Source organism: Neomonachus schauinslandi, chromosome 6, assembly GCF_002201575.2.
Source record: "Neomonachus schauinslandi chromosome 6, ASM220157v2, whole genome shotgun sequence".
Classification (NCBI taxonomy): domain Eukaryota; kingdom Metazoa; phylum Chordata; class Mammalia; order Carnivora; family Phocidae; genus Neomonachus; species Neomonachus schauinslandi.
The window spans coordinates 1,484,815-1,510,055 of NC_058408.1; the positions used below are offsets into that span (position 1 = coordinate 1,484,815).

The following is a 25,241-nucleotide window of genomic DNA, read 5'->3' on the forward strand; positions in this document are numbered from 1 at the left end:
GGTCATGCAATTTTTAAAAAATTTTATGTTAGAAGCAACACTACATGGTTTAAAAATCAAAACATGGGACGCCTGGGTGGTTCAGATGGTTAAGCGTCTGCCTTCGGCTCAGGTCATGATCTCAGTATCCTAGGATCTCCCCACGTTGGGCTCCCTGCTCAGCGGGGAGACTGCTTCTCCCTCTCCCTCTGCCTGCCGCTCCCCCTGCTTGTGCTCTCTCTCTGACAAATAAATAAATAAAATCTTTAAAAAATAAATAAATATGGGGCACCTGGGTGGCTCAGTCGTTAAGCGACCTCCTTCGGCTCAGGTCATGATCCCGGGGTCCTGGGATCGAGCCCCGCATCGGGCTCCCTGCTCGGCAGGAAGCCTGCTTCTCCCTCTCCCGCTCCCCCTGCTTGTGCTCCCTCTCTCGCTGTCTCTCTCTCTCTGTCAAATAAATAAAATCTTAAAAAAAAAATTAAAATTAAAATTAAAACACTTTCTAAGTCGAAACAGAGAAGAAACTTCAACCCAAGATTTCTTAAGAAGAAAATGCAGACAAAAACTGGAGTCTCCCTAAGTTTTGAGTGCAACACGAAAAAGCAGAACATGTAAGTACCCTAAGCAGTCCTCCACTTTGTATTTTCTCAGGACTCACCTACTTTAAAGGGCCTTCAGATTCTTATCCTGTATCACAACTGACAAACCTGTGAGACATGCTAGCTGTGCCTCTGCCCTTGTATTTACTTTGCTCCCCCAAAGCCCCTCTTTCTAGAAAATTCTAACAAAGATGCCAATTCCTAATTCTGAATATGAACACCTCTATAAAGCTTTCCTTGCATATTCTCCACCCACCTTCTCCCAATGATTCTGTGAATTCATAAGTACTCTGTCTGTATTTTTATTATGGAAGTTATCACATGGTAATAACCTGTTTACTGCACAGGATAGGCACTCAAATATTTTATGGAGAAATAGATAAATCAAAGAATACTGTGAGGCTAGACTAGAGATTATGTCTAAAATTAAATGAAAAAACTTGATCTTCCTTTGTGAAAAGTACAATTATTAGTAATATAAGTAATACAAGTAAATGTAAGTAATGCAAGTAAAATATTAATCCCTTGACCAGTTACCTAAAGTATAATAGATACGGGCGCCTGGGTGGCTCAGTCAGTTAAGCCCCCTTTGACTCTTGATTTCGGCTGAGGTCATGATCTCAGGGTCGTGAGATCCAGCCCCACATCACACTCTGCGCTGGGCATGGAGCCTGCTTAAGATACTCTCTCTTCCTCTGCCCCACACCTCCTACCCCCGGCGTGTGCGCACTCTTTCCCTCTCTCGCTGGGGGGCAAAAAAGGGAAAGAAACAAAAGGCAAAACCTAGGTAGTATCTAACCCACTTTTCCCTCAACATTTCATTTCAAAACAATTGGGATTTGTGTGCAGCAATTTAAAAACTGCTAGGCAAATTAGCTACACTAAGCAAGAGCTGAGATACTATTATTATTATCTGTATAGTTTCTTATTAAAGAAACATTAATCTATCAGTTCTGTAATTTAATAAAATCTCAGACCAAAAGGAATTAAATTAGAATACTTGGACTCATGTGGGTTTTAATAACTCTGCATAAAAATCACTTCACTGAAATTCAAAATCACCTCTTCAATGAGCTGTTTTCTAGAGAATCTATTACATCGGCACAGGCGTTTCTTTTCCAAATAGAAAACTATCTTTTGGACGAAAATTATAATTAGCGCTGTAAATTTTATTTATAATCCACTGTGCTCATTAAATCCACTCGAGGCTAAAATGACAACGAATAAACTATTCACCGGCAAAATGTCAGTCAACATAGTACTAGAGGTTCAATGCTCTGTGACCTAAATTGTAATCAGTGTATAGTGGTATTGAAATAGACCCCAATCCCATTAAACTCAAACAAGTTTCAGTTTTAATCACCGGCCACAGGAAACAGATATTTTGGTTATTTTTCATTTGTCACAAAAGCACCATTTTTTGGCTTAGTAACCTAAGTAAACTGGGATCACATGTAACTGCACATACATGCTGCACAATTCCAAAGCTGGAATTTTGTTTAAATGACAGAAAGGAAGGTACCATTACCTCTTCTCCTTTTAAGTTCATGTGTAATAAATGCAGGTAAATACTATGACTTCCACCTCTACTCTTATTTTCTAAAATGCTGCTACAGAAGAATGAATAGACCATTCTGACAACTTATGAAATGACAGACACCACATGAAGTGGCAAGACAACAAAACCCAAATTTTTATAGGAAATTTTTTTTTAAGATTGTATTTATTTATTTGACAGAGAGAGAGATTGAACACGAGCAGGGGGAGCGATAGAGAGAAGAAGGCTCCCCACAGAGCAGTAAGCCAGATGTGGGGCTTGATCCCAGGACCCTGAGATCATGACATGACCAGAGCCAAAGGCAGCCACTCAACCAACTGAGCCACCCAGGTGCCCCTTACAGGAATTTTTAAAAAAGATTTTCTTTATTTATTTGAGAGAGAGTTAAAGAGAGCACCCGCACAGTGGGGGATGGGCCGAGGGAAAGGGAGTTGCTGACTCCCCGCTGAGCTCAATGTGGGGCTCAATCCCAGGAACCTGAGACCACGACCCGAGCCAAATCAAGAGTTGGATCCTTAACCGACTGAGTCACAAAGGCACCCCAACTATTTATATTTTTTAATGGGGGAGGAGGGAGACATATGTATTTGCCTGCATATAGATAATATATTTTTGGGAGATATTACAGACTCTAATGTTGGAAGTTATTTTCCTGGAAGATTCTTTGCACCAATTTTGGTTCCAAAACAACTAGTTCTTGGGGTGCCTGGGTGGCTTCTCCCTCTCCCTGCCTCTCCCCTTGCTTGTGCTCTCTCTGTCAAATACATAAATAAAATCTTTAAAAACAAACAAACAGGGGCGCCTGGGTGGCTCAGTCACTGGGCGTCTGCCTTCGGCTCCGGTCATGATTCTGGGGTCCTGGGATCAAGCCCCACACTGGGTTCCCTGCTTGGCGAGAAGCCTGCTTCTCCCTCTGCCTGCCACGCCCCCTGCTTGTGTTCTCTCTCTCGCTATCTCTCTGTTGAATATATGAAATCTTTAAAAAATAAGTAAAAATAAAAACAAAACAACTAGTTCTTAGTGAGGTATTATTTTCCAAGTGTAAATTAAACCTGAAAATGTATTCAATATACATATCAGTTTTCTTCATTTTGACTGAGAAATGGTTGTTCTGCTTAATCGTTATCACAGTTGCTAAGGGGTTATCATGAGATTGTCTAAAAAGGGATTCCAAAATAGATTTACTCAGAGGGGGAGAAGGGTAATGACGGTGACAATATTTCATTGTTTCCTTTTTTATCTCTTAAATTCTGAATCATAGGAGTTTATTACCTAATCAAGTAATATTTTCTTTCTTTTTTTTTTTTTTTAAAGATTTTATTTATTTATTTGAGACAGAGAGAATGAGAGAGACAGAGAGCACATGAGAGGGGGGAGGGCCAGAGGGAGAAGCAGGCTCCCTGCCGAGCAGGGAGCCCGATGTGGGACTCGATCCCGGGACTCCAGGATCATGACCTGAGCCGAAGGCAGTCGCTTAACCAACTGAGCCACCCAGGCGCCCTCAAATAATATTTTCTGGTCCAATATCCATACGCTTACACATTTTATTTTATATATTTTTAGTGGGGGAGGGGCAGAGGGAAAAGGAGACTGAGAATCTTAAGCAGGCTCCACACACAGCAGGAAGCCCGCCACCCCCCACCGGGGGGGGGGGGGGACGGACCCTCAATCTCTCCACCAGAGATCATGACCTGAGCTAAAATCAAGAGTCTGATGTTTAATTCACTGAGTCACTCAGGTGCCTCTACACATGACATTTTTTATAACAGCTTCCCATGTCCAAAGTATCTCTTGCTGTCTGAATTAGTTTCTGAATTCAGAGAGCAAGAATGATTAAAACCCTGAAAAAAACATAGAGGGAAATCTTCAATAAACTGGATTTGACAGTGATTTCTTGGATAGGACACCAAAAGCATAGGCAATAGAAGAAAAAATAGATAAACTAGAGTTCATCAAAACTGAAAACCCTTGGGCGCCTGGGTGGCTCAGTTGGTTAAGCGACTGCCTTCGGCTCAGGTCATGATCCTGGAGTCCCTGGATCGAGTCCCGCATCGGGCTCCCTGCTCGGCAGGGAGTCTGCTTCGTCCTCTGACCCTCCCCCCTCTCATGTGTTCTCTCTCTCTCAAATAAATAAAAAATCTTTAAAAAAAAAAAACAAAAAACTGAAAACCCTTGTGCATCTAGGACACTGTCAAGAGAGTGAGAAGACAACCCACACGGGGAGTTAGTATTAGCTAGTCTTATATGCAGAATGTATAAAGAACCGTGAAAACTCACCAACAAAAAAATAGCACAATTCAAAAAGTGCCATACCAATTTACTCAACACCAGCAGTGGATGAGAGAGTTTGTTGCCCTAGATTCCTGCCAACACTCAATTATTATTATCATTAATATGAAATTTTTCAGTTTTGCCAAAATGTAATATAGAAAGGTCTCAAAATTACTGAAACATAAACCAAGTACACCTTCACACCAAGTACACAGCACTGTAACTCAGTATCTTTAAAAACATATTAAATCTAAAAACATATTAAAAAATACATTACAAATACATTTAATAAAAAGAGATTCAGGACCCTTAAAATCTTTAATATAACTTTAAATAAAAGACATTAAAAGTATCATCCTCTAATATTTTCTCAAAAGACTGAACTAAACTTCACACTCCAGTTATTAATGTCCTAGTTCCTAAACAATGAACTGAAATTTTTCATAAATTAGTGACATATTTGAATCCCTCTAAATAAAGAGTTCATGAGTAAACTACCATAAATTTAACAGTATGTCACATAATTCAAGAAAAGGGAAAATTTCACTCATGGAACTGAACTTGGGTTTTGCTTTTAAAAATTACATAAACAGGGGGCGCCTGGGTGGCTCAGTCGTTAAGCATCTGCCTTCTGCTCAGGTCATGATCCCAGGGTCCTGGGATTGAGCCCCGCATTGGGCTCCCTGCTCCGCGGGAGGCCTGCTTCTCCCTCTCCCATTCCCCCTGCTTCTGTTCCCTCTCTCGCTGTGTCTCTCTCTGTCAAATAAATAAATAAAATCTTTAAAAAATAAATAAAAATAAAAATTACATAAGCAGTTTAAAAAATTAAACAGTTAACAATCATTCAGTACTAATCATAACAGCAAACAACTTATTTTTTCAGAGGGCCTTGTTTTTGCTCTCTGAATACTGCTGAAAGAAAAATTCTATGTAGAGATAAAATATATGATCGATATTTGTTTTTATTAGGAATATAAGGCCTAATATTTGCTTTATCTTTTATTTTATTTTTTTAGGGAGGGAGAGAGGGAGAGAGAGAATCTTAAGCAGGCTCCACGCCCAGCACAGTGCCCCACATGGGGCTCGATCTCACTCTGAGCTGAAATCAAGAGTCGGACACTTAACTGACTGAACCACACAGGTGCCCTGTAATATTTGCTTTAAAAGCAACATTGACAAACCCAACTACTTTTGAAGAATTGGGGGTAAATGTTGCAGTTGCATTTAGTAGAGCCTTGTTTTAAAATAAATAAAACAAAGTGCCCACACTTTCTTAAAACTACCAACATGACTCGTAATAGTCCCTCTTTCCTTCCTTGGCCAAGGATGCTTAATCTTTTTAGAGTCATGACCTCCTTTAAGAAGCTGGTGATAGCTATGTAAAAACACAAAACTCTATACTGATTGTCGCATTGTGAGGACAACCCCACACGCCAGCATCCTCCCAGGGACCGCAGGTTGTGAAGCCTTACATCAGGCTGTAACAAGGAAAAGAAAACATTCACAGGAACCTGTCACATGCCAGATGCTTTATATAAATTTAATTTTGTATACAACCATTGAAGATAGGCATTCATAGTCCCACTATAAATGAGAAGACTGGAGACTTTTACAAGGAAGGAGACTTTACAAACTCTTACATTGTTTTAAGGAAAAAGGTCTACATAAAAATCTCTTTCAATCAACCTTATGAAAATCCTTGCGTTCAGCAGGAACAGATACCCTCATGAGGAAAATAAGGCTCAGGGGAGGTTACTCAACTTAGCAAAGATTCATCCAGTTCATTTTTTCAAGAATTGGTACAATACCCGTTTTTTCCCTGGCTTCTAACTCATTCACAGTTCATTTTATCCATAAAACATCCCAAACTACTTTACATGTCTATAATCTTTGAAGAATAGCAACTATTAAAAATTTCTGGATGCCACAGCAATTTGAAGAACAGAGAGCCTGCATCATTATGGTTTCTGTTAACATGCAGAAAGCACATGAATTTGATGTTATTAACAGTAAAAACTGTTATTTCACACAGTCAGGAATATTTCAAAATTTTAGCCAAAATGTTAAGCCAATTCTTTCTAGCTAGATTCATTGTTTTACTTATATATACAAATAATTTAAATCTGCACATGGGCACGTATGGTGCCCATCGCCTGAAATTAGATATTGTATGAAATGGCTAGGGGCACCTGGGTAGCTCAGTCGGTTAAGTGTCTAGCTGCCTTCGGCTCAGGTCATGATCCCAGGGTCATGGGATCGAGCCCCACGTCAGGCTCCCTACTCAGCAAGGAGCCTGCATCTCCCTTTCCTCCCCACCCCACCTCCACTTGTGCTTTCTCGTGCTCTAATAAATAAATAAAATCTAAAAAAAAAAAAAGACAAAGAAAAAAGAGAAATGGCTAAAACTTGTGGTCAACAGGTAACCTAAAACAAATTTAATATCCTTTTTTTTTAAGATTTTATTTACTTGTTTGACAGAGAGATAGAGAGAGAGCACAAGTAGGCAGAGAGGCAGGCAGAGGTAGAGGGAGAAGCAGGCTCCCCGCTAAGCAGGGAGCCTGATGTGGGGCTCGATCCCAGGAATCTGGGATCATGACCTGAGCCGAAGGCAGAAGCTTAACCGACTGAGCCATCCAGGCGCCTCACAAATTTAGTATCTTTACTGCACAGAATAAATAAGGTTAAGAAAAATTAGTTTTTTAAAAAGATTTTATTTATTTATTTGAGAGAGAGAGAGCGGGAGCACAAACAGGGCAGGCAGCAGAGGGAGAGGGAGAAGCAGGTTTCCCGCTGAGCAGGGAGCCCAATGCGGGACTCAATCCCAGGACGCTGGGATCATGACCTGAGCCAAAGGCAGTCAGCTTAACTGACTGAGCCACCCAGGTGCCCTGAAAAATTAGTTATTATATTTGGATAGCCTACGAGAAGGAGGTGACAATTTTTAATGTATCAACTTGCTTTATGAAGAGTGACAGGAATTAATCCTTGTATTAAACAGTTCATTTTACAAAAGCTTTCAACGTATGGGGCGCGTAGGTGACTCAGTTAGTTAAGCTTCCAACTCTTGATTTCAGCTCAGGTCATGGTGTCAGGGTTGTGAGATCGAGCCCTGCTTAAGATTCTCTCTCTCCCTCTCCCTCTGCTTCTGCCCCTCCCCTACCCCTCATACTCTCTCTCTCCTTTTCTTAAAAAAAAAAAAAAGAAGGAAAAACCAAACCAAACCAAACCAAACACAAAAACCCACAAAAGCTTTCAACATATGGTAGTTCACTGGATCCTTACAACCACCTTTAAAAGGTAAGTGGTATTATAATCATTTGACATCTTTGAGCCTCAATTTCTTCCCTGTTAATCTGTCTATAACAATGTTAGTAAATAGGAAGGTGAGATTCAAATGTAGGAAATTCCTAACTGCAAAGCCAGTATTCTTTCCACTATCACATGCAGGAGTAACAACATAGGTATATCCCATTTCAAATGTCTGCCATACAAATACACATGCATTCACGGTCATGCTATCATGCACGTCCCTGACAAGCCTCAGAGCCTCTTGTAGTCTCACAAAACGGACTATTTGGAAATAACAGAGATTAAAATCAAACTTCCCGTAATAAGTATGAAAGTTGGATAAAAAATTAATAAAGAAATCCAAGTAATGTCAAAAATTCTACTCACCCGTTTTGAAGGACAGTGCTCATTCTTCTCATCTGTCATCTTCCCACTTTTAAGTGCTTTCCTTGGGTGCTTGATAGTTGTTTTTATGGCAGGTCGACATACATAGTTCTCCAAGTTCTTTGGAGGTTTTTTAGTTCTCTTAGCCTGAAGGCCAATTTTCAATTTTAAGTTTCCCTCTGAAAAGTTTGTTTCTTTCACTGAAAACTGTTGCTGTGCATCAGTCAAACCATCCTCCTTCCCTGCTTCGCTGTTTCTTTCCCGATTCCACTTGCGAAGGTCCTCTTCCTCTTTTGTGCTGTTCTCTAGCTCTCCTTCTCTCTTGCTGGCCACTGTGCCAGTACCGATGGCAGAGGGACTCTTTCTTGAAAATCCTTCAGAGTCAGAACCCAATCCTAACATAGCAGTATTTCTAGGGTCCATCACAAGTGTCTGTTATTGCCAAGGAAGCTTAGGGAAATTTTACAGAACTGTGTTCCATAAAAAACAGGGATCTCCAAAACTTGCATCCAGCATCTCTTTCTCTGCAGGATAAACCGTAACAAAAATTCATCAGAAAAGAAAGCAACTATTGCTTAATGTGAAAAATGGGTATAAGGGGAGAGGGGCAAGGAGGTCAGGAAGAATCCCAAATCACAGTTGTAACTAACCAAAATACAGTACAAAATGAACTTAATTTAGTTATAAATAAATTTAAAATTTTAGAATAAGCTTATTATTCTACAGATACCATAAACTAGTTGTAGTAATACATGTTATGGACTGGTTTTAGTGCTCCAACCTTTTTTAAGAGGTTTCGGGCTTTTCAGGTTAGGACTCTTAGGCTGGAATTATCTCTGCTGCTGGTGTACAATTAAACTCTGAATTCATTCACTCATTCATTCATTCAAAAATATTTCTGAGCTCCTATCATGTGCCAGGCATTGTGCAAAAACCTGGAAACACAGTACTCAACAAAACAGACCCAGTTCCTAAATTTACAAGACTTATACTCTAGTGAGAAAGACAAACACTAAAAAATTGTTGTATAAATGATTTATAACAATTGATATAAAAACTTTGAAAACCAGAAATTTAATTTTACAAGTTTTCCTAATAGTGAATAGTCAGTTGGCATGCTTTAATTCCCCAAATCCATAAATATTTTTTTCCAAATTCATAAAATATTTTTAAATGAGCAAATTATTATTTTATAAAAGATATACACCTTACCTGTGAATCTGAATAATCTACACAGGGCAACCTCCTTCTCAAAAATAAAGATGTTCAGGAAACCAGATTACCATATAATCAGAAGGCTGACTAGCAAATATAAAACCAAAACAATTCACTATTCTTGAAGATTGACAGACTAGTTTTTATTCTAAGCATATATCCAATCAAGATCCAGGACAAGTATCTGAAAAAAGAAGAACAGGGCGCCTGGGTGGCTCAGTCGTTAAGCGTCTGCCTTCGGCTCAGGTCATGATCCCAGGGTCCTGGGATCGAGTCCCGCATCGGGCTCCCTGCTCGGCAGGGAGCCTGTTTCTCGCTCTCCCACTCCCCCTGCTTGTGTTCCTGCTTTCGCTATCTCTCTCTCTGTCAAATAAATAAATAAAATCTTTAAAAAAAAAAAAAAAAGAAGAAGAACAGCCTATTCCTTAGAACATTCCTTTTATGGAGTAGCATATTTCATAGTTTAAAATACGTGCCTTAAGACTTTTCCTTCCGACAAGATCGTAAGATTCTCAAGGACAAAGATCATATAACTATTTCACAACTTCTACAAGGAATGTAAGTAAAATGCATAGCCCGATGCCTAGCAACACAGCAAGGGTTCAAGAGAAGGTACCAATAATTAATTATTATTACTAAGAGTAGCAGCATATTAAGTATTCAGTAAATACTGGCCAGTTGACTAAACTCTTCAGTTTGTTCCCACTCTGTTCATTCACAAAAACAGCCACAACGGTAATCTTCCAATCAGCTCACTCTAACAATTCTTGCTAATGCTTCACAACAGTTTTCAAGGCTGTTCATAATCCAGCTCGTAAATACTCAAACTTGCTTGTCCTTACTTCCCAACACACATCCCCTATGACGTCGTCAATTCAGTTTCCTTTACTGTCCCTAACAGATCATGTTCATTTTTGCTTCTGTGCCGTGTGCTTTCTTTCCCTCTAAAAGTACAAAGTCCTGGGGCGCCTGGGTGGCTCAGTCGGTTAAGTGGCTGCCTTTGGCTCAGGCCATGATTTCGGGGTTTTGGGATCAAGCCCTGCGTCGGGCTCCCTTCCCTTCCCTGCTCAGTGGGGAGTCTGCTTCTTCCTCCCCCTCTGCCCTCCCATGGTCGCTTTCTCTCTCTCTCAAATAAATTAATTGAAAAAATAAAAAAGTACAAAGTCCTATCTTGTCTGAGATGGGTTCATAATCCTGAAATTTAAAACTCTTGAGAACCAGAAGCTTTTTCATAATTCACTAAGGACAAAACCTGACCAGACCTGATTTGGATCCATTTTGGTCTTAATCACCACAATTTTTGTGAATAGTCATACATTTCAATGCAAAAGTATTACTGTGCTTGATGAAGGAGTGCTACTCTAAACACCACTGTGGAAGTAACCCAATCTACGCAAAAAACAAATTTTTGGATGATGCTTTGTGGACTTACGTTTTAACACTTACATTTAAGCTTGCATTGACCTGATCTTCCCTGAATACCTATTATCCATATAGGATCACAATCTGAGTAATCAGCTTTTTTCCTCCTTCTTCCAAATTTGTCAACTACATCCCCAAATAATTACAGTGTTAAGCTTCATGAGGGTAGGGACCTCTTCTGGCTTGTTCACGACTATTTTTCCAGCACCCAGAACGATGAACAGCACATATATTAGTATCCAATAAATAGCTGAATGAATGAATTTTAAGGCCCCTATAGCTTCTAACATAATATCTGGCATTTAGAAAATGTTTCTCCTTTCCTTTCTTACATGAGTTCACCTTCTGTTATAAGAGTCCTATACACAAGTTTTATATGTTTATTATACGTATTTCATAGAGGTAGTTTTCTATAAACTTACTACAATATCTTAATCGCACTAGTAACAGCTTCAAAATTGTATCTTATACCTCCTTCTGTCTCTGTACCATCAAAGCTGGTCTAAGAAAAATCATGTTCACTGATCTCACTTTACATTCCTGAACGCTTACCTCAACTGGACCCTTAGTGCTGAAACCTATTTCCCTAATCCACCACTCTCCCACACAGCTACTTGAAGTCATCTCCACCCTCACTGATTTTGCTTCCAATCTGATGATGGCCGTAGAAACAATAAGAAAACTGCCACAAGCCCCCACTATACTGACCCACCTCCTGTGTGTCTGTTCCTATAGATTCTGCCTTCCCTACTACCATAATATAGTGGGGCACCTGGGTGGCTCAGTCGATTAAGCATCTGACTCTTGGTCTCAGCTCAGGTTTTGATCTCAGGGTTGTGAGTCCAGGCCCCATGTTGGGCTCCACGCTGGGTGTGGAGCCTGCTTAAAAAGATAATAATAATTTAAAAATACATGTATTTCCAACCGCTCCACTTGAGCACTAAAACCTATCCTCTCCTTGCCTTCTCAAGAGCTTTATTAGGGCAACTATCCTTTCTCCCTTGCATCATCCATTTCTCGTTTTTCCTCTGGATGATACCAATCAGCATGAAAACATACTACAATATTTCTCATCTAAGAAAACTCCTCTTGACCCCATATCTTCTACCAGCTTCCCATTTCTCTGTCCCCCTCTTATAACCAAACTTCTTCAAAGGGCAGTCCATTCTTGCCATCTCTAAATCCTCACCTTTTTTCTCTGGAATGCACCAATCACACTTTCACCACCACCTCTCCAAATAAACTGCTAGTCAAGGTCACTAACGCACTCCACGCTACTAAGTACACCGGTCAGTTCTTAGTCCTCTCCTTGACCTAGCCACAGAATGTGACACAGTGGAACAGCCCCATCGTCTCTGCACTGACTTCCAGGAGCCCTCTCTGGATTCTTCTGCCTTACTGGCTAGTCAACCTCAGTCTCCTTTACCAGTTTTTCCTTTTCTCCCTGAACACTAAACACTGGCGCACCCCAGGGCATGCTCTTCCCTTCCCCATCTACACTTACTTGCTAAATGACCAAATCCAAACTTTTGGCCTCAAATTCCATCTAACATTGTTGATTCACAAATTTCTATCACTAGATAGAGGCCAGGTGGGACCTCTTCTTCGAACTCCAGAATCCTATATCTAAATGCCTACTTGACACACTGCCTAGATGTCTACTAGACAGACACCGCAAGTTTAGCCTCCTTAAAATCAGTTCATCTTCTGCCTCATCCCCCCCAACTGTTCTTCCCACAGGCTTCCTCATCTCAATAAATAAATGCAACTCCAGCTAGAAATATTTAGGCTAAAAATTCCTAATCACCCTTAACTCCTCTTTCTCATGCCTCACATGTCCATTTAGTCAGCAGTCTTCTTTACCTTCGAAATACATGTACATTCTATTTCTCGCTAATTTGACAGCTACCACTCAGATCCAAGTGATAATATGTCACCCGGACTACTGCAAAAGTCTCTTCACTGGCTCACTCCTTGCTTCAGCCCTTTGTACTCCTTAGTCTTCTCAACTCAGCAGCCAGGTGATCCTTTAAAAGCTTGTGTCTGATCATGTCATTCCTGGGCTCAACACCCTTTCAATGGCTTCCCACCTCACTCAAAATGGAAGTCAAAGTCCTTACAATGGTCTAAAGGCCCTATTTACTCTGCTGTACAATCCACTCTACCTCTCTTCCACCTCTTACCAAACTCCCCACTTAGTTCCAAGAAGGGGGGGTGGGGAGCAGAGGTCTCCTCCTTCTGTTTCTCAAAGTAAAATACTCCTACCACAGGGCCTTTGCAATTATTATTCTGCCTGACTAGAACACTCCTTCCCCAGATAACTAACTGCACAATTTGCTCTTTCATGTCCTTCACCTTTACCTAAATGTAACCTTATAGAACAGGCAATCTCTGACAATCCTTTATAAAACTGAAAAACACTTATCGCACCATCTTCTTCTAACACTCTGTCCTGTTTTATTTTTCTCCATGGCTCTTCTTACCATCTGGTGTACAATGTATTTATTTATTATGGATGTCTTTCCATTGGGATGTAAAGTGCCCCCAGGAAATGGATTTTTGTCAGTTTAGTTCAATGTAATGTCCTAGCACCTAAAACCGGACCTGGCATGTAGGTGTTCCAATAAGTATTTGAATTAATTGCATGTCTTTTCTGGAATGTATCTTACTGGCTTTAATTTTTTATTTTCTAGTCATTTTCTCCCCTTTCTTTCTTCTTTCTTGTTTCTTATTTATTTTTTTTTAAGATTTTATTTATTTGAGAGAGAGAATGAGAGAGAGAGAGAGCACATGAGAGGGGGGAGGGTCAGAGGGAGAAGCAGACTCCCCGCTGAGCAGGGAGCCTGATGCGGGACTCTATCCCTGGACTCCAGGATCATGACCTGAGCTGAAGGCAGTCGCTTAACCAACTGAGCCACCCAGGCGCCCTTATTTATCTATTTTTAAGTAGGCTCCACGCCCAGTGTACAGGCCAGCACAGGTCTTGAACTCACGACCCTGAGATCAAGACGTGAGCTGAGATCAAGAGTTGGACAGTTGGGGCACCTGGGTGGCTCAGTAGGTTAAGCATCTGCCTTCAGCTCAGGTCATGATCTCAGGGCCATGAGATCAAGCCTCGAGTCTGGATCCATGCTCAGCGGCTGAAAATTCTCCCCCTCTTCCTCTGGCCCTCCCCCCTGCTCTCTGCCATTCTCTCTCTGTCTCTCTAAAATAACTAAATACATCTTAAATTAAAAAAAAGAGTTGGACACTTAATCGACTGAGCCACCCAGGCACCGCATGTTTCTTAATTTTTAATACCCATCCTGGGTTTCATATTACTAGTGGTGAACTAATACACCTGCCATGTATTTTTTTGGTTAGTCATGAAAACAAATCTGTTCTAGAATAAAAACAAATAATTTACACAGAAACAACTGCTTTTATATCCATTTAAATTTCCCTACATTTTTTTCATAATGAAGGAATCCAGAACTCTTCATATATATATGTATAAATGTGAAGCAGAACTTCAGTATTTCCTCCAAAGAACTCAAAAGCATTTTTACCAGCACTTACTTTTAACACATTCCAGAGAAGGGTTTGGAGAGCATGATTCTCTTCATTTTAAAATGGAAAAACTGAATCTCAGTGACACAGATTATTATATAAATATCAACAAACTAAAAAAGAATTAATTTGAAAACACTGATCACTACCCCAGAAATATATGTAAGAATAGAGAAATATGTTTCCCTAACTTGATCAAAGAGGAAAAAGAACAGTATGCCTAAGGGCATATTTTGTGAATCCATCTAGGCAGCGAGACTGGAAAAGCATGATTGGCAAACCCTACATACCAAAATTTAAGTGTTTCTAGTAAAGATAAATCCAAATTCTGAAGATACTTCACAACAAAGAATGCTTTTTATCTGCTAAATGTAAACTGCTTGAAAACCAGTCCCTACACCAGCTGCCAGAATTCTGATATTGAACTCTGAAAACAGTATTCTTTGTGAATGATACTCTTTCAGCTTTTGGAAAGGTATCTATATAATCTAGGTTTTCCATCCAGGGACAAGGATGCCATGTTGTTACACAATGTATTCTGGTTCCTACTACAATATATTCAAGGCAAAATATAGTTCCAAGGGGAAACACAGAACTAAGACTGCTAGAATCTCTTTACTCTAAGAGACAAATTCAACATTCATCTCACATGCAACGTTGGGATTTACAGGATATCTTCAAATCACTGAAACAATCCAGAACAGTCTAGTCCAAATTCAAGGGAAACTAACACTAAATCTATATCATGAAGCCCTTTCGCTGAGATCATTTTATCTGTGAACAAGCTTTTTAGAAAATTACTAATTACTAGGGTGCCTGGGTAGTTCTGCATTCAGTGGGGAGTCTGCTTGTCTCTCTCCCTCTGCCCTTCCCCCCCCAACTCGTGTGCACACATACACACTCTCAAATAAATGAGATCTAAAAAAAAAGGAGAGAAAATTACTAATTGTATTAATAGGATATATACATTATATCAACACAAGGCATGATAATCTTTTTTTTTTAGATTTTATTTATTCATTTGACAGAGCGAGAGAGCACAAGTGGGGGTTGGGAGCGGCAGGCAGAGGGAGAGGGAGAAGCAGGCTCCCATCTGAGCAAGGAGCGGGATGCCAGGCTCCATCCCAGGACCCTGTGATCATGACCTGAGCTGAAGGCAGAAGCTTAACTGACTGAGCCACCCAGGTGCCCCAAAGCATGATAACCTAACAACATATTAGATACTACCTATAAATATACAAAATAAATCACATTTCATAGTGATTTATGAATGCTCTATTGCTATATATTCATATATTATTGCAATATGACAATACTTGGGCAAGCAATACAAATATAAAACTTTTGAACAGGAATTGCTCAAACTTGTTTTTACCTCATACCCTATTCCCTCTATGAAGTGATGACTACTACCCACCCACACCTCCCATACTAATCTCACATCCAATTAACCAACAACGGATCTGATAAAAATAAACAAATTCACTGTTAACACAGTGCTCTGGTCTGTGAGATACCAAACCATTATGGAAAACAATTCAACTAAGTTTGGAGACCATTTTGTGTACATACCTTGTCTATCATAACAGGTTGGAAGGGAATAGGCATACTTTGATAAAACACTATTTAGCAAGGCAATATAAAATCAACTATGTATTTTTTATTTAATTTTTTTTTAGATTTTATTTATTTATTTGACAGAGAAAGACACAGTGAGAGAGGGAACATAAGCAGGGGGAGTGGGAGAGGGGAAGCTGGCTTCCCACAGAGCAGGGAGCCCGATGCAGGGCTCAATCCCAGAACCCCGGGATCATGACCTGAGCCGAAGACAGACGCTTAGACTGAGCCACCCAGGCGCCCCTACTATGTATTTTTTTAAATACAACAAAACTGAGTCCTTCCAGTGGATGCATTAGTTAAATTAAAAAAAAAAAAATTACATACCTAAAAATTTACTGACCTCTTATATTTGCAAAGCTCTATGCTAATGTTATACAGATTACCTCAGTTACTATTATTATTCCATTTTCAGGGATGAAAAAACAAGTTAATAATCAATAAAAGCTTGAGCCCAGGTCTGCTGGTTCCTCTCAATACTATGTTACGCTGCCTCCCAAAGATCATTTTCATTCCTGGTCTTACTACTCCTCTCTGTTACATCTAGCATACTTGCTATTTGAAACTCTCGCTTGTCTTCTATGATCACACATTCTACTGGCTCTCCAACTACCTCTGCAACCATGATTATCATTTCCTTTATGCATTCATCATCCTTAATCTATCCCTTCATTCAGTGAATATTCTGAGAGCCTAAAATATGTTTTGAGAATTGTGATACCCACTGTAGAAATAGTTATAAATAATTCAATATGGTCCTAAGTCTTATGAACTTTAAATTTTAGAGGGGGAGGCAGATAAATGACCAATTATTTATTTATTTATTTATTTAAAAGATTTTACTTATTTATTTGACAGAGAGGGACACAGCGAGAGAGGGAACACAAGCAGGGGGAGTGGGAGAGGGAGAAGCAGGCTTCCCGCGGAGCAGGGAGCCCGATGTGGGGCTCGATCCCAGGACCCCGGGGTCATGACCTGAGCTTAACGACTGAGCCACCCAGGCGCCCCTGACTAATTATTTAAATATGTGATTATAACTTATAATAAATGTGAAGGTATTGAAATATGAGGTAGTATATCAAGGAAACTTGGAGGAACAGGGAATATATCTTAGAAAAATAATTAACTTTAAGCTGAGACCCAGTCTGAGTAGGAAACAGCCAGGCAAAAGAGGCATTAGGAGATACTTCAAAGGTGTAACTGATTTGATTTTCAGCAAGATGCAGGAAAGGAGGGAGAGAATTGAAAACGTAAGCAACTGGTGAATTGTATGGTAGTACCATTTAGACATTCCATCAACAAATTATTTACCAAGTGACCATTATGTAACAGGAACTGGGGACATAGCAGTGCAAAAACACAAAAATCCCTGCCCTCATGTGGCTGACGTTATAAAAGTTGTCTGCTGGGGGGCCTGGGTGGCTCAGTCGTTAAGCGCCTGCATTCGGCTCAGGTCGTGATCCCAGGGTCCTGGGATTGAGCCCCGCATCGGGCTCCCTGCTCCGCGGGAAGCCTGCTTCTCCCTCTCCCACTCCCCCTGCTTGTGTTCCCTCTCTCACTGTGTCTCTCTCTCTGTCAAATAAATAAATAAAATCTTTAAAAAAAAAAAAAAAAGTTGTCTGCTGGGATGAGATTAAGAGTTCAGTAAGTATGTTAAATTTTAGATGTCTGTGAAACATTTAGGTAGAAAGGTCAAGCCGACAGCCAGGAACACATGCACATATGATATACACAGAAGGAGGCAGTATGATGACACTCTATAAACATATAATAGAGTTTTACAATTTTTTTTTCAACCTGATAAGAAAGATATTTTATATTAACTCTAATATGTAAGAATAACTTTTCTTTCTTTTTGGGTAAGTACATTTATCTAAAATTATCACATTGCAGATTGAACAATGTTGGCAGATTTTTAGCTTAAGTATAGTTCTTCTCATCCGTGATAAATTTTTGTCTTCTCTGTGTGGTCCTTATCAAACATAGTAAGAGACTGTAATCATTATTCTATTTCTCAAGAGTAAGAAAACAGATATAAATTAACTATATAAGATCTTAAAAAATTACAGCACATTACGTATCTTAATTTGCCCTAGCTTTTATACTCTTTCATGATACATCTTATGGATGACCATCCTATTTCTTAGGATATATCTTATTAGCTAAGTAAGCACAGTACCACCAGTTGCTCAAGTTGGAAACCTGGCGGTCATCCTTGCCTCCTCTCACTGCCCTATTCCCAACGTGACCCTAACACCAAAACTTGTGAATTCCACATAAATAATTTCTGATTACACCCAGTTCTAAGTCCACTGCCATTCTGTCCAAAACAACAACAAATCTTACACAGAATATAGCAGCTTTCTAACTTCTCTGTATATCCACCTTGTCCTCCTCCAATCCCTGCTCTAAGATGCAGCTAGAAATATGATTTAAAAAATAATCTGATTATGTCATTTCCCTGCTAGATTAAGGGAGAGCTCCCTGTTAAGTGCTCATGCAGCATTTTCTAAGTCTCTTAACACTCATCATCATAGTAAGTTATATGCTTTTTTGGGGTAAATTATATGCTTAATACCCATATTTTCCACTACAGCATTTGTTCCATGAGAATAAGAATCCTGACTGCCTTATTTGCTGCAATATCCTTAGCAAAGTACCCAGAACATAAAAGGTATTCAATAAATATCTACTAACTGAATAAGAAAACATACATAATACTACATTTTAAATTACACATGTAGACAAAAACTAAAAGATAATAAAATGAAAATAAAAAACAAAAATAAAAATACTAAAGGATTGACATTTTTAAGTATTATATAATCTTACACTGTTATTACGATTTTAAAAATAAGCACTATGTATATCACCATGTAATTTGCTCTTCAAAAGTAAAAGGGTAAGCAGTGTACTAACTGCCTTAAGATGTTTTATATTGAATCACTGATATACAAATCACTGAAATCACAAAAAGCTAGACTATCTTCATAAAGATACCAAGAAATCTTGAACTATGTTCCTAAATAATTTATATAACATAAACTACACTTACAGAGTTGGATAAAGCTTTTTTCTTTTTTTTAAGATTTATTCATTTGAGAGGGAGAGAAGGAGGTGTGCGAGCAGGGGGAGGGGGAAAGGGAGAGAATCTCAAGCAGACTCCCCGCTGAGCACAGAGCCCAAAGTGGGGCTCAATCTCATGACCCTGAAATCATGACCTGAGCTGAAATCAAGAGTCGGATGCTCAACCGACTGAGCCACCCAGGTGCCCCGGACAAAGCTTTTTTTTCTATACTCAACTACAGAACAACATTCATTTAAAACAGAGTGACAACCACCAATAATTCCTAACTTTCAAAGCACTCATCACCAATAAATCTAGCTGTTTTCACACTTACGTACGGTACATATTTCTTAAATTCCAAGATGCTAGTAATTTAAAAAGGGTTCATGAATCACTGACCGCATTTTCAAGAGAAAAAATTTTTAACCACTACCACATTAAATATAATTATCAATTGTGTTATTTCCTAATTTCAGAAACATAAAACTGGGAGAAAAGAGTATGTCTCATGACCAAGGAAATACTGTATTATACCAACAAACTAATTCTGACAGAACAAGAAAGTCAAATAGGAGACATAAATTACAATTAGGAAGCCACAGGGGAAATACACACAGAAAGCATTCCCGGGGCGCCTGGGTGGCTCAGTCGGTTGGATGTCTGCCTTCGGCTTGGGTCATGATCCCGGGGTCCTGGGATGGAGCCCCGCGTCGGGCTCCCTGCTCAGTGGGGAGCCTGCTTCTCTCACTGGCTCACTCTCTCAAATAAATAAATAAAGATCTTAAAAAAAAAAAAAAGCATTCCCAAAGCTAAATCCTGGGAAAAAAATTATACTCACTGACTGTCACATGGATAATCTAATCAAACCTTGCTTAGCTCTTCCTGAGAAGTAAAGTTAACACAGCTCAGATGTATACACTTAACTCTGTTTTTGTTTTTGTTTTTTTAAAAAAAAAAGGTGGAAAGGGGCTGTAGTGGAAAGGAATATTTAGAGATGTTGATTTCTACCCCTAGGGAATTCTAAAATGGCAACAGGAGGGAAGTAAAAGTTACATCAGATTTTCCCATAAATGAATTACTGTATTCTCACAAGGGTTAGGGACTGTGAACTCAGGGCCAATGCACGTGGTTTCACATTAAACAAAGGAGCCACTTCAAAAGGGCACCACTCACATTGTAAATATCTTACATTTGTTTTTTATAAAAATTTTCTGTGGAGAAATGAATAGGAATGTAAAATGGTGCAGACACTTTGGAAAACAGTTTGGCAGTTCCTCAAAAGGTTAAAGAGAGTTACCAGATGGCCCATCAAGTTCACTGCTAGGTATATACCCAAGAAAAATGAAAATATGTTCACAGAAACTTGTATACAAATGTTCACAGCAACATTATCCATACAATGGAATGTCATTCATCAATAAAGAAGAATGAAGTCCAGGGCAACTGGGTGGCTCAGTCAGTTAGGTGCCCAACTCTTGACTTTAGCTCAGGTCATGATCTCAGAGTCCTAAGATGGAGCCTGTGTTGGGATCCGCCCTCAGTGGGGAGTCTGCTTGAGATTCTCTCCCTCTGCTCTTCTCCCCACTCATACACGTATGTGCGCTCTCTCTCTCAAATAAGTAAATAAATCTTTAAAAAAAAAAAAGAAAGAAAGAAAGCAGCACTGGTACATACTACAATGCAGATGTATCTTAAACATCATGCTAAATGAAAGATGCCAGTTCCGAAAGACAACCTGTGGATTCCATTTATACGAAATGTCCAAAAAAAGAAAATCCATAGAGAAAGAAAGTAGATTAATGGTTACCTATGCATGGGGAAAAGGGGAATGTCTGGGATGGAGTGACCACTAGTTAATGGACACCAAGATCAAATGTTCTAAGATTAGGTAGTGGTGATGGTTGTATTACTATGTGAAATATACCAAGAACCACTGAATTGTACACTTTTTTTTTTTAAAAGATTTTATTTATTTATTTGAGAGAGAGAGAGAACACAAGTAGGCAGAGTGGCAGGCAGAGAGAGAGCGAGAAGCAGGCTCCCCGCCAAGCAGGGAGCCCGATGTGGGGCTTGATCCCAGGACCCCGGGATCATGACCTGAGCCGAAGGCAGACGCTTAACCGACTGAGCCACCCAGGAGCCCCAACTTTATTTTTTTTTTAAAGATTTTATTTATTTATTTATTTAACAGAGAGAAAAAGGTAGCGAGAGCAGGAGCACAAGCAGGGGGAGTGGGAGAGGGAGAAGCAGGCTTCCCACTGAGCAGGGAGCCCGATGGCGGGGCTCGATCCAGGACCCTGGGATCATGACCCAAGCCGAAGGCAGACACTTAACAACAGCACCTAGGCTGAATTGTACTCTTTAAATCGTAGATTATATAGGACACGAAACACATCTCAATGAAGCCTTTTAAAAATTTTCTGGCAGATCAAAATAAGGTACCTTGTGGAAGGGGTTCCTTTCCTTGCATAAAAACAAAATGTGGGCTAGTGGTAATCTTGTAAAAACTTTTTTCAATTAATAGCTTTCAACATGGCAACAAGCTGATTTATTTGACATATGTTGCTACATGTTGACCTAACTGGCTATTCATTTGGAGAAGACAAAGATCCATTCTTCAAGTTACACTAAAAAATAATTTCCTCATAGATTTAAGAGCTATATGCGAAAATGAAAGTATCTGAAGGATTTTTGTGAATATTTCTATAGCCTACTGTAGAGAAACCTTCGTAAGCAAATCAAGAAACTAGAAGCCATAAAGGAAAATACTGACAGATCTGATTATATAAAAACATTATAGATCAGTAAGGTTAAGAGTTATTCTATAAACTGGTAAGTAAGAAATGATATAATACGAGAGATGTGCACAGGCAATCACAGAAAAGATGGAAATAATCAAGTAGAAACATAAGAAGAGGCACCATATCACTAGTAGTCAGGGAGGTATGAGTTAAAACAAGACAGTTTTCACTCATCAGTTTGGTTGAAATTTTAAACACTGACAACAACTACTACTAGCAGAGTATACAGGCAAATAAACACTAGTGGCCACCATCATTTATTCTGGAAAGCACTACTTACAGCATCTATGACAATTTTAAGTTTTACATACTCTCAGACTTCAATAGCAATTTTGAGGTTCTTATCATAAAAAACAAAAGCACTAATAAATGATTTATTATAGCACCGCTTAATGTGGCCACAGGAAAAAAAAAAGATATACATATATTCATACACACACACAAATATAGAACCATGTCTGATGGGGCACCTGGGTGGCTCAGTCGTTAAGCGTCTGCCTTTGGCTCAGGTCATGGTCCTGGGGTCTTGGGCTCAAGCCCCGCATCAGGCTCCATGCTCAGCGGGAAGCCTGCATCTCCCTCTCCCGCTCCCCCTGCTTGTGTTCCCTCTGTCAGATAAATAAAATCTTAAAAAAAAACAAAAACAAAACCATGTCTGCCATTTTTCAGTAAAAGAGCAAGCATGATGTTATATGTGTAAGGAATAGGAAAAAAAAAATGATTATACACCAGCTAACAGCACTGGTTATTTTAGGGGTTTGGAGGTAAAAGGGAAATAAAATTATGTACATTTTTTCTTGACCTGTTACAGAATTTGTATTAGTTTCATAACTAAGCAAAAATCCAATAAAAACAGGGCGCCTGGGTGGCTCAGTTGGTTAAGCGACTGCCTTCGGCTCAGGTCATGATCCTGGAGTCCCTGGATCGAGTCCCGCATCAGGCTCCCTGCTCAGCGGGGAGTCTGCTTCTCCCTCTGACCCTCCCCCCTCCCATGTGCCCTCTCTCTCTCATTCTCTCTCAAATAAATAAATAAAATCTTTAAAAAAAATAAAAATAAAAATAAAGTTTCATTGGGCGCCTGGGTGGCTCAGTCGGTTAAGCGACTGCCTTCGGCTCAGGTCATGATCTTGGAGTCCTGGGATCGAGTCCCACATCAGGATCCCTGCTCAGCGGGGGGTCTGCTTCTCCCTCTGACCCTCCCCCCCTCCATGCTCGCTCTCTCTCTCAAATAAATAAATAAAATCTTTTTAAAAAATCCAATAAAAACATATTTTGAAAAGATTTGAAATACACATAGCTACCATATGTCGATATCTCTCAAAGTCTTGTTGTGTTCATATCTACATGAAATTGAGCAAAGTAACCCAATTAATTGTGGACATACTTTCTAACTCCAATATTCTACTACTGACTAGCTATTTTCTTAAAACATTCCTCTCCTGTTCATTCCCATTTAACGGACTACCGCACATTACACACATCTTTATTTTTTTATTATTTTATTGTGGTAACACTTAACGTGAGATTTTCCCTCTTAACAAATTTTTAAGTGTGCAATACAGTAGTGTTGACTATAGGCACAATGTTGTACAGCACATCTCCAGAGCGCATTCATCTTGCCTGACTGAAACTTCACACCTGTTGATAAGGAATTCTCCATCTCCCCCATTCCTAACTACATACCTCTTTATAAAAAATATGAACTTCTGTTCATCAAAAGAAACCACCGTGAGAGTGAAAAGGCAAGCCACACATTGGATAATGTTATGTACAAGGCATATATTGGAGAAAAGGATTGCATTCAGAATACATACTATCCAACAAGCACTAAAAGATGCTCTACCTCACCAATAATCAGGTAAATGCAATCAATACCACAATGAAATACTATTACCCACTAAAATGGCTAAAATTAAAAAGAATGAAAACAAATGTTGGTGAAGATGTGGAACAAATGGAACACCTATACATTCCTGGTACAGTTATAAAGTCAGACAGTCAGTTTGGAAAACTGTTTGACAGTATTTACTAAAGATAAAAATATGCTTACCCTGTGGCCCAGCAATTCCACTCCTAGGTATATGCCAAAGAGAAATGAGTGCGTATTGTTCACCAAAAGAGGGGAGGGTGGCCAGGTAAGGCTTCACAGCATCAACTTGAACTTTGTCTCAGAAGATGGGTAGGTGGGGCGCCTGGGTGGCTCAGTCGTTAAGCGTCTGCCTTCGGCTCAGGTCATGATCCCAGGGTCCTAGGATCGAGTCCCACATCGGGCTCCCTGCTCGGCAGGAAGCCTGCTTCTCCCTCTCCCACTCCCCCTGCTTGTGTTCCTGCTCTCGCTATCTCTCTCTCTGTCAAATAAATAAATAAAAATCTTTAAAAAAAAAAAAAAAAAGAAGATGGGTAGGTGTTCCCTAAGCAGCCAGGCACTGGGAGGAACATGAAAGTCATGGAGATAAAAACGAACTGTTTGGGAATGATGACGGTTCCAAACAGCTGAAGCACAAGGGTAAGAGACCCAGTGAGACACAAAGCTGAAGTGGTAGACAGGATCTTGAAGAAAGAGCCAAACAGTCTGTTATGCCAAGAGACACAGTCAGGTTTGGATTTAGAAATTACATTCAGAAAGGTGTGTGGGATGTAGCTAAGGAAGCCAATCAGGGTGGGGCACAGAGAGGTAATTCTCACTTTGCTGCCATTTTACCCATTTTGAAGAATAACTGCTTTTCTTATACCCAGCCTGCCATTCTAACATTGGTATGCTGCTTTAACTGATGATCCTCCAGAAATTACTGCATTACCAAAATGGTGAAGGGGAAAAGTAGGTGTGCAGATGACAGAAGCAAAGATTTACTTAAACCACTCCCCACAAACAACTACCACTGTCCTTATGTGTTTACTTCTGTTTTTAAGAGCAATCACTGTTGAACAAAATGTAAAGAATGCAACTGTCATTCCATAACATTCATAATTAAGAGGCCTATGAAACAAGGGTATTGGCCTATAACCAAAATTACCTAAAAACTCCCCAAAATTATATAGCAAAAATTTTATGTGTATATATGCACTTTTTGGGAAAGGGTACAAAGATTTCATACTCTTATTGGGGCCCATAACTACCGCCACCACCACCACCACCACAAAAGGAGTTACGATCCTCTGTTTTTGAAATCAGCTTCTACGGTAAGGTACAGAATGGATACCCAGGAAACTAGAAGATGGCCACTTTGAACCACCTAAGTCTCAGTGAACAGTTTCCAGATTTTTGTGGAACAGATTCATCTAGAAATATTTTGAGAGGCTCATCTGAATCCCAAATCATATTACCATCTTAAACATCTCAGTTTCTACTTAAGAAGATCACCTCTAACCTATCTGGAAACTTTTGGTAGTGTTTTCCTAAGGACACCATTAACTTGGAAAAGAAATGGCTCTCTAATGCACACAACTGATGATTCTGACTCTGACATGGGAAAAAGAAATCATACATG

General features: G+C 39.6%; 1 protein-coding gene across 2 annotated transcripts in view; it reads right to left on the minus strand.

Moving 5' to 3' along the window:
• Positions 1–8,579, minus strand: part of ASH1L (ASH1 like histone lysine methyltransferase) — a 166,395-nt gene extending 157,816 nt beyond the window's left edge. For both annotated transcript variants that reach the window (XM_021682126.2, XM_044915859.1), the window contains exon 1: positions 8,086–8,579. In XM_021682126.2, the coding sequence (XP_021537801.1) occupies positions 8,086–8,505 (420 nt within the window). In that variant the 5' untranslated portion in view covers positions 8,506–8,579. The remainder of the gene's footprint in view (positions 1–8,085) is intronic.
• Positions 8,580–25,241: the final 16,662 nt, after the last annotated feature.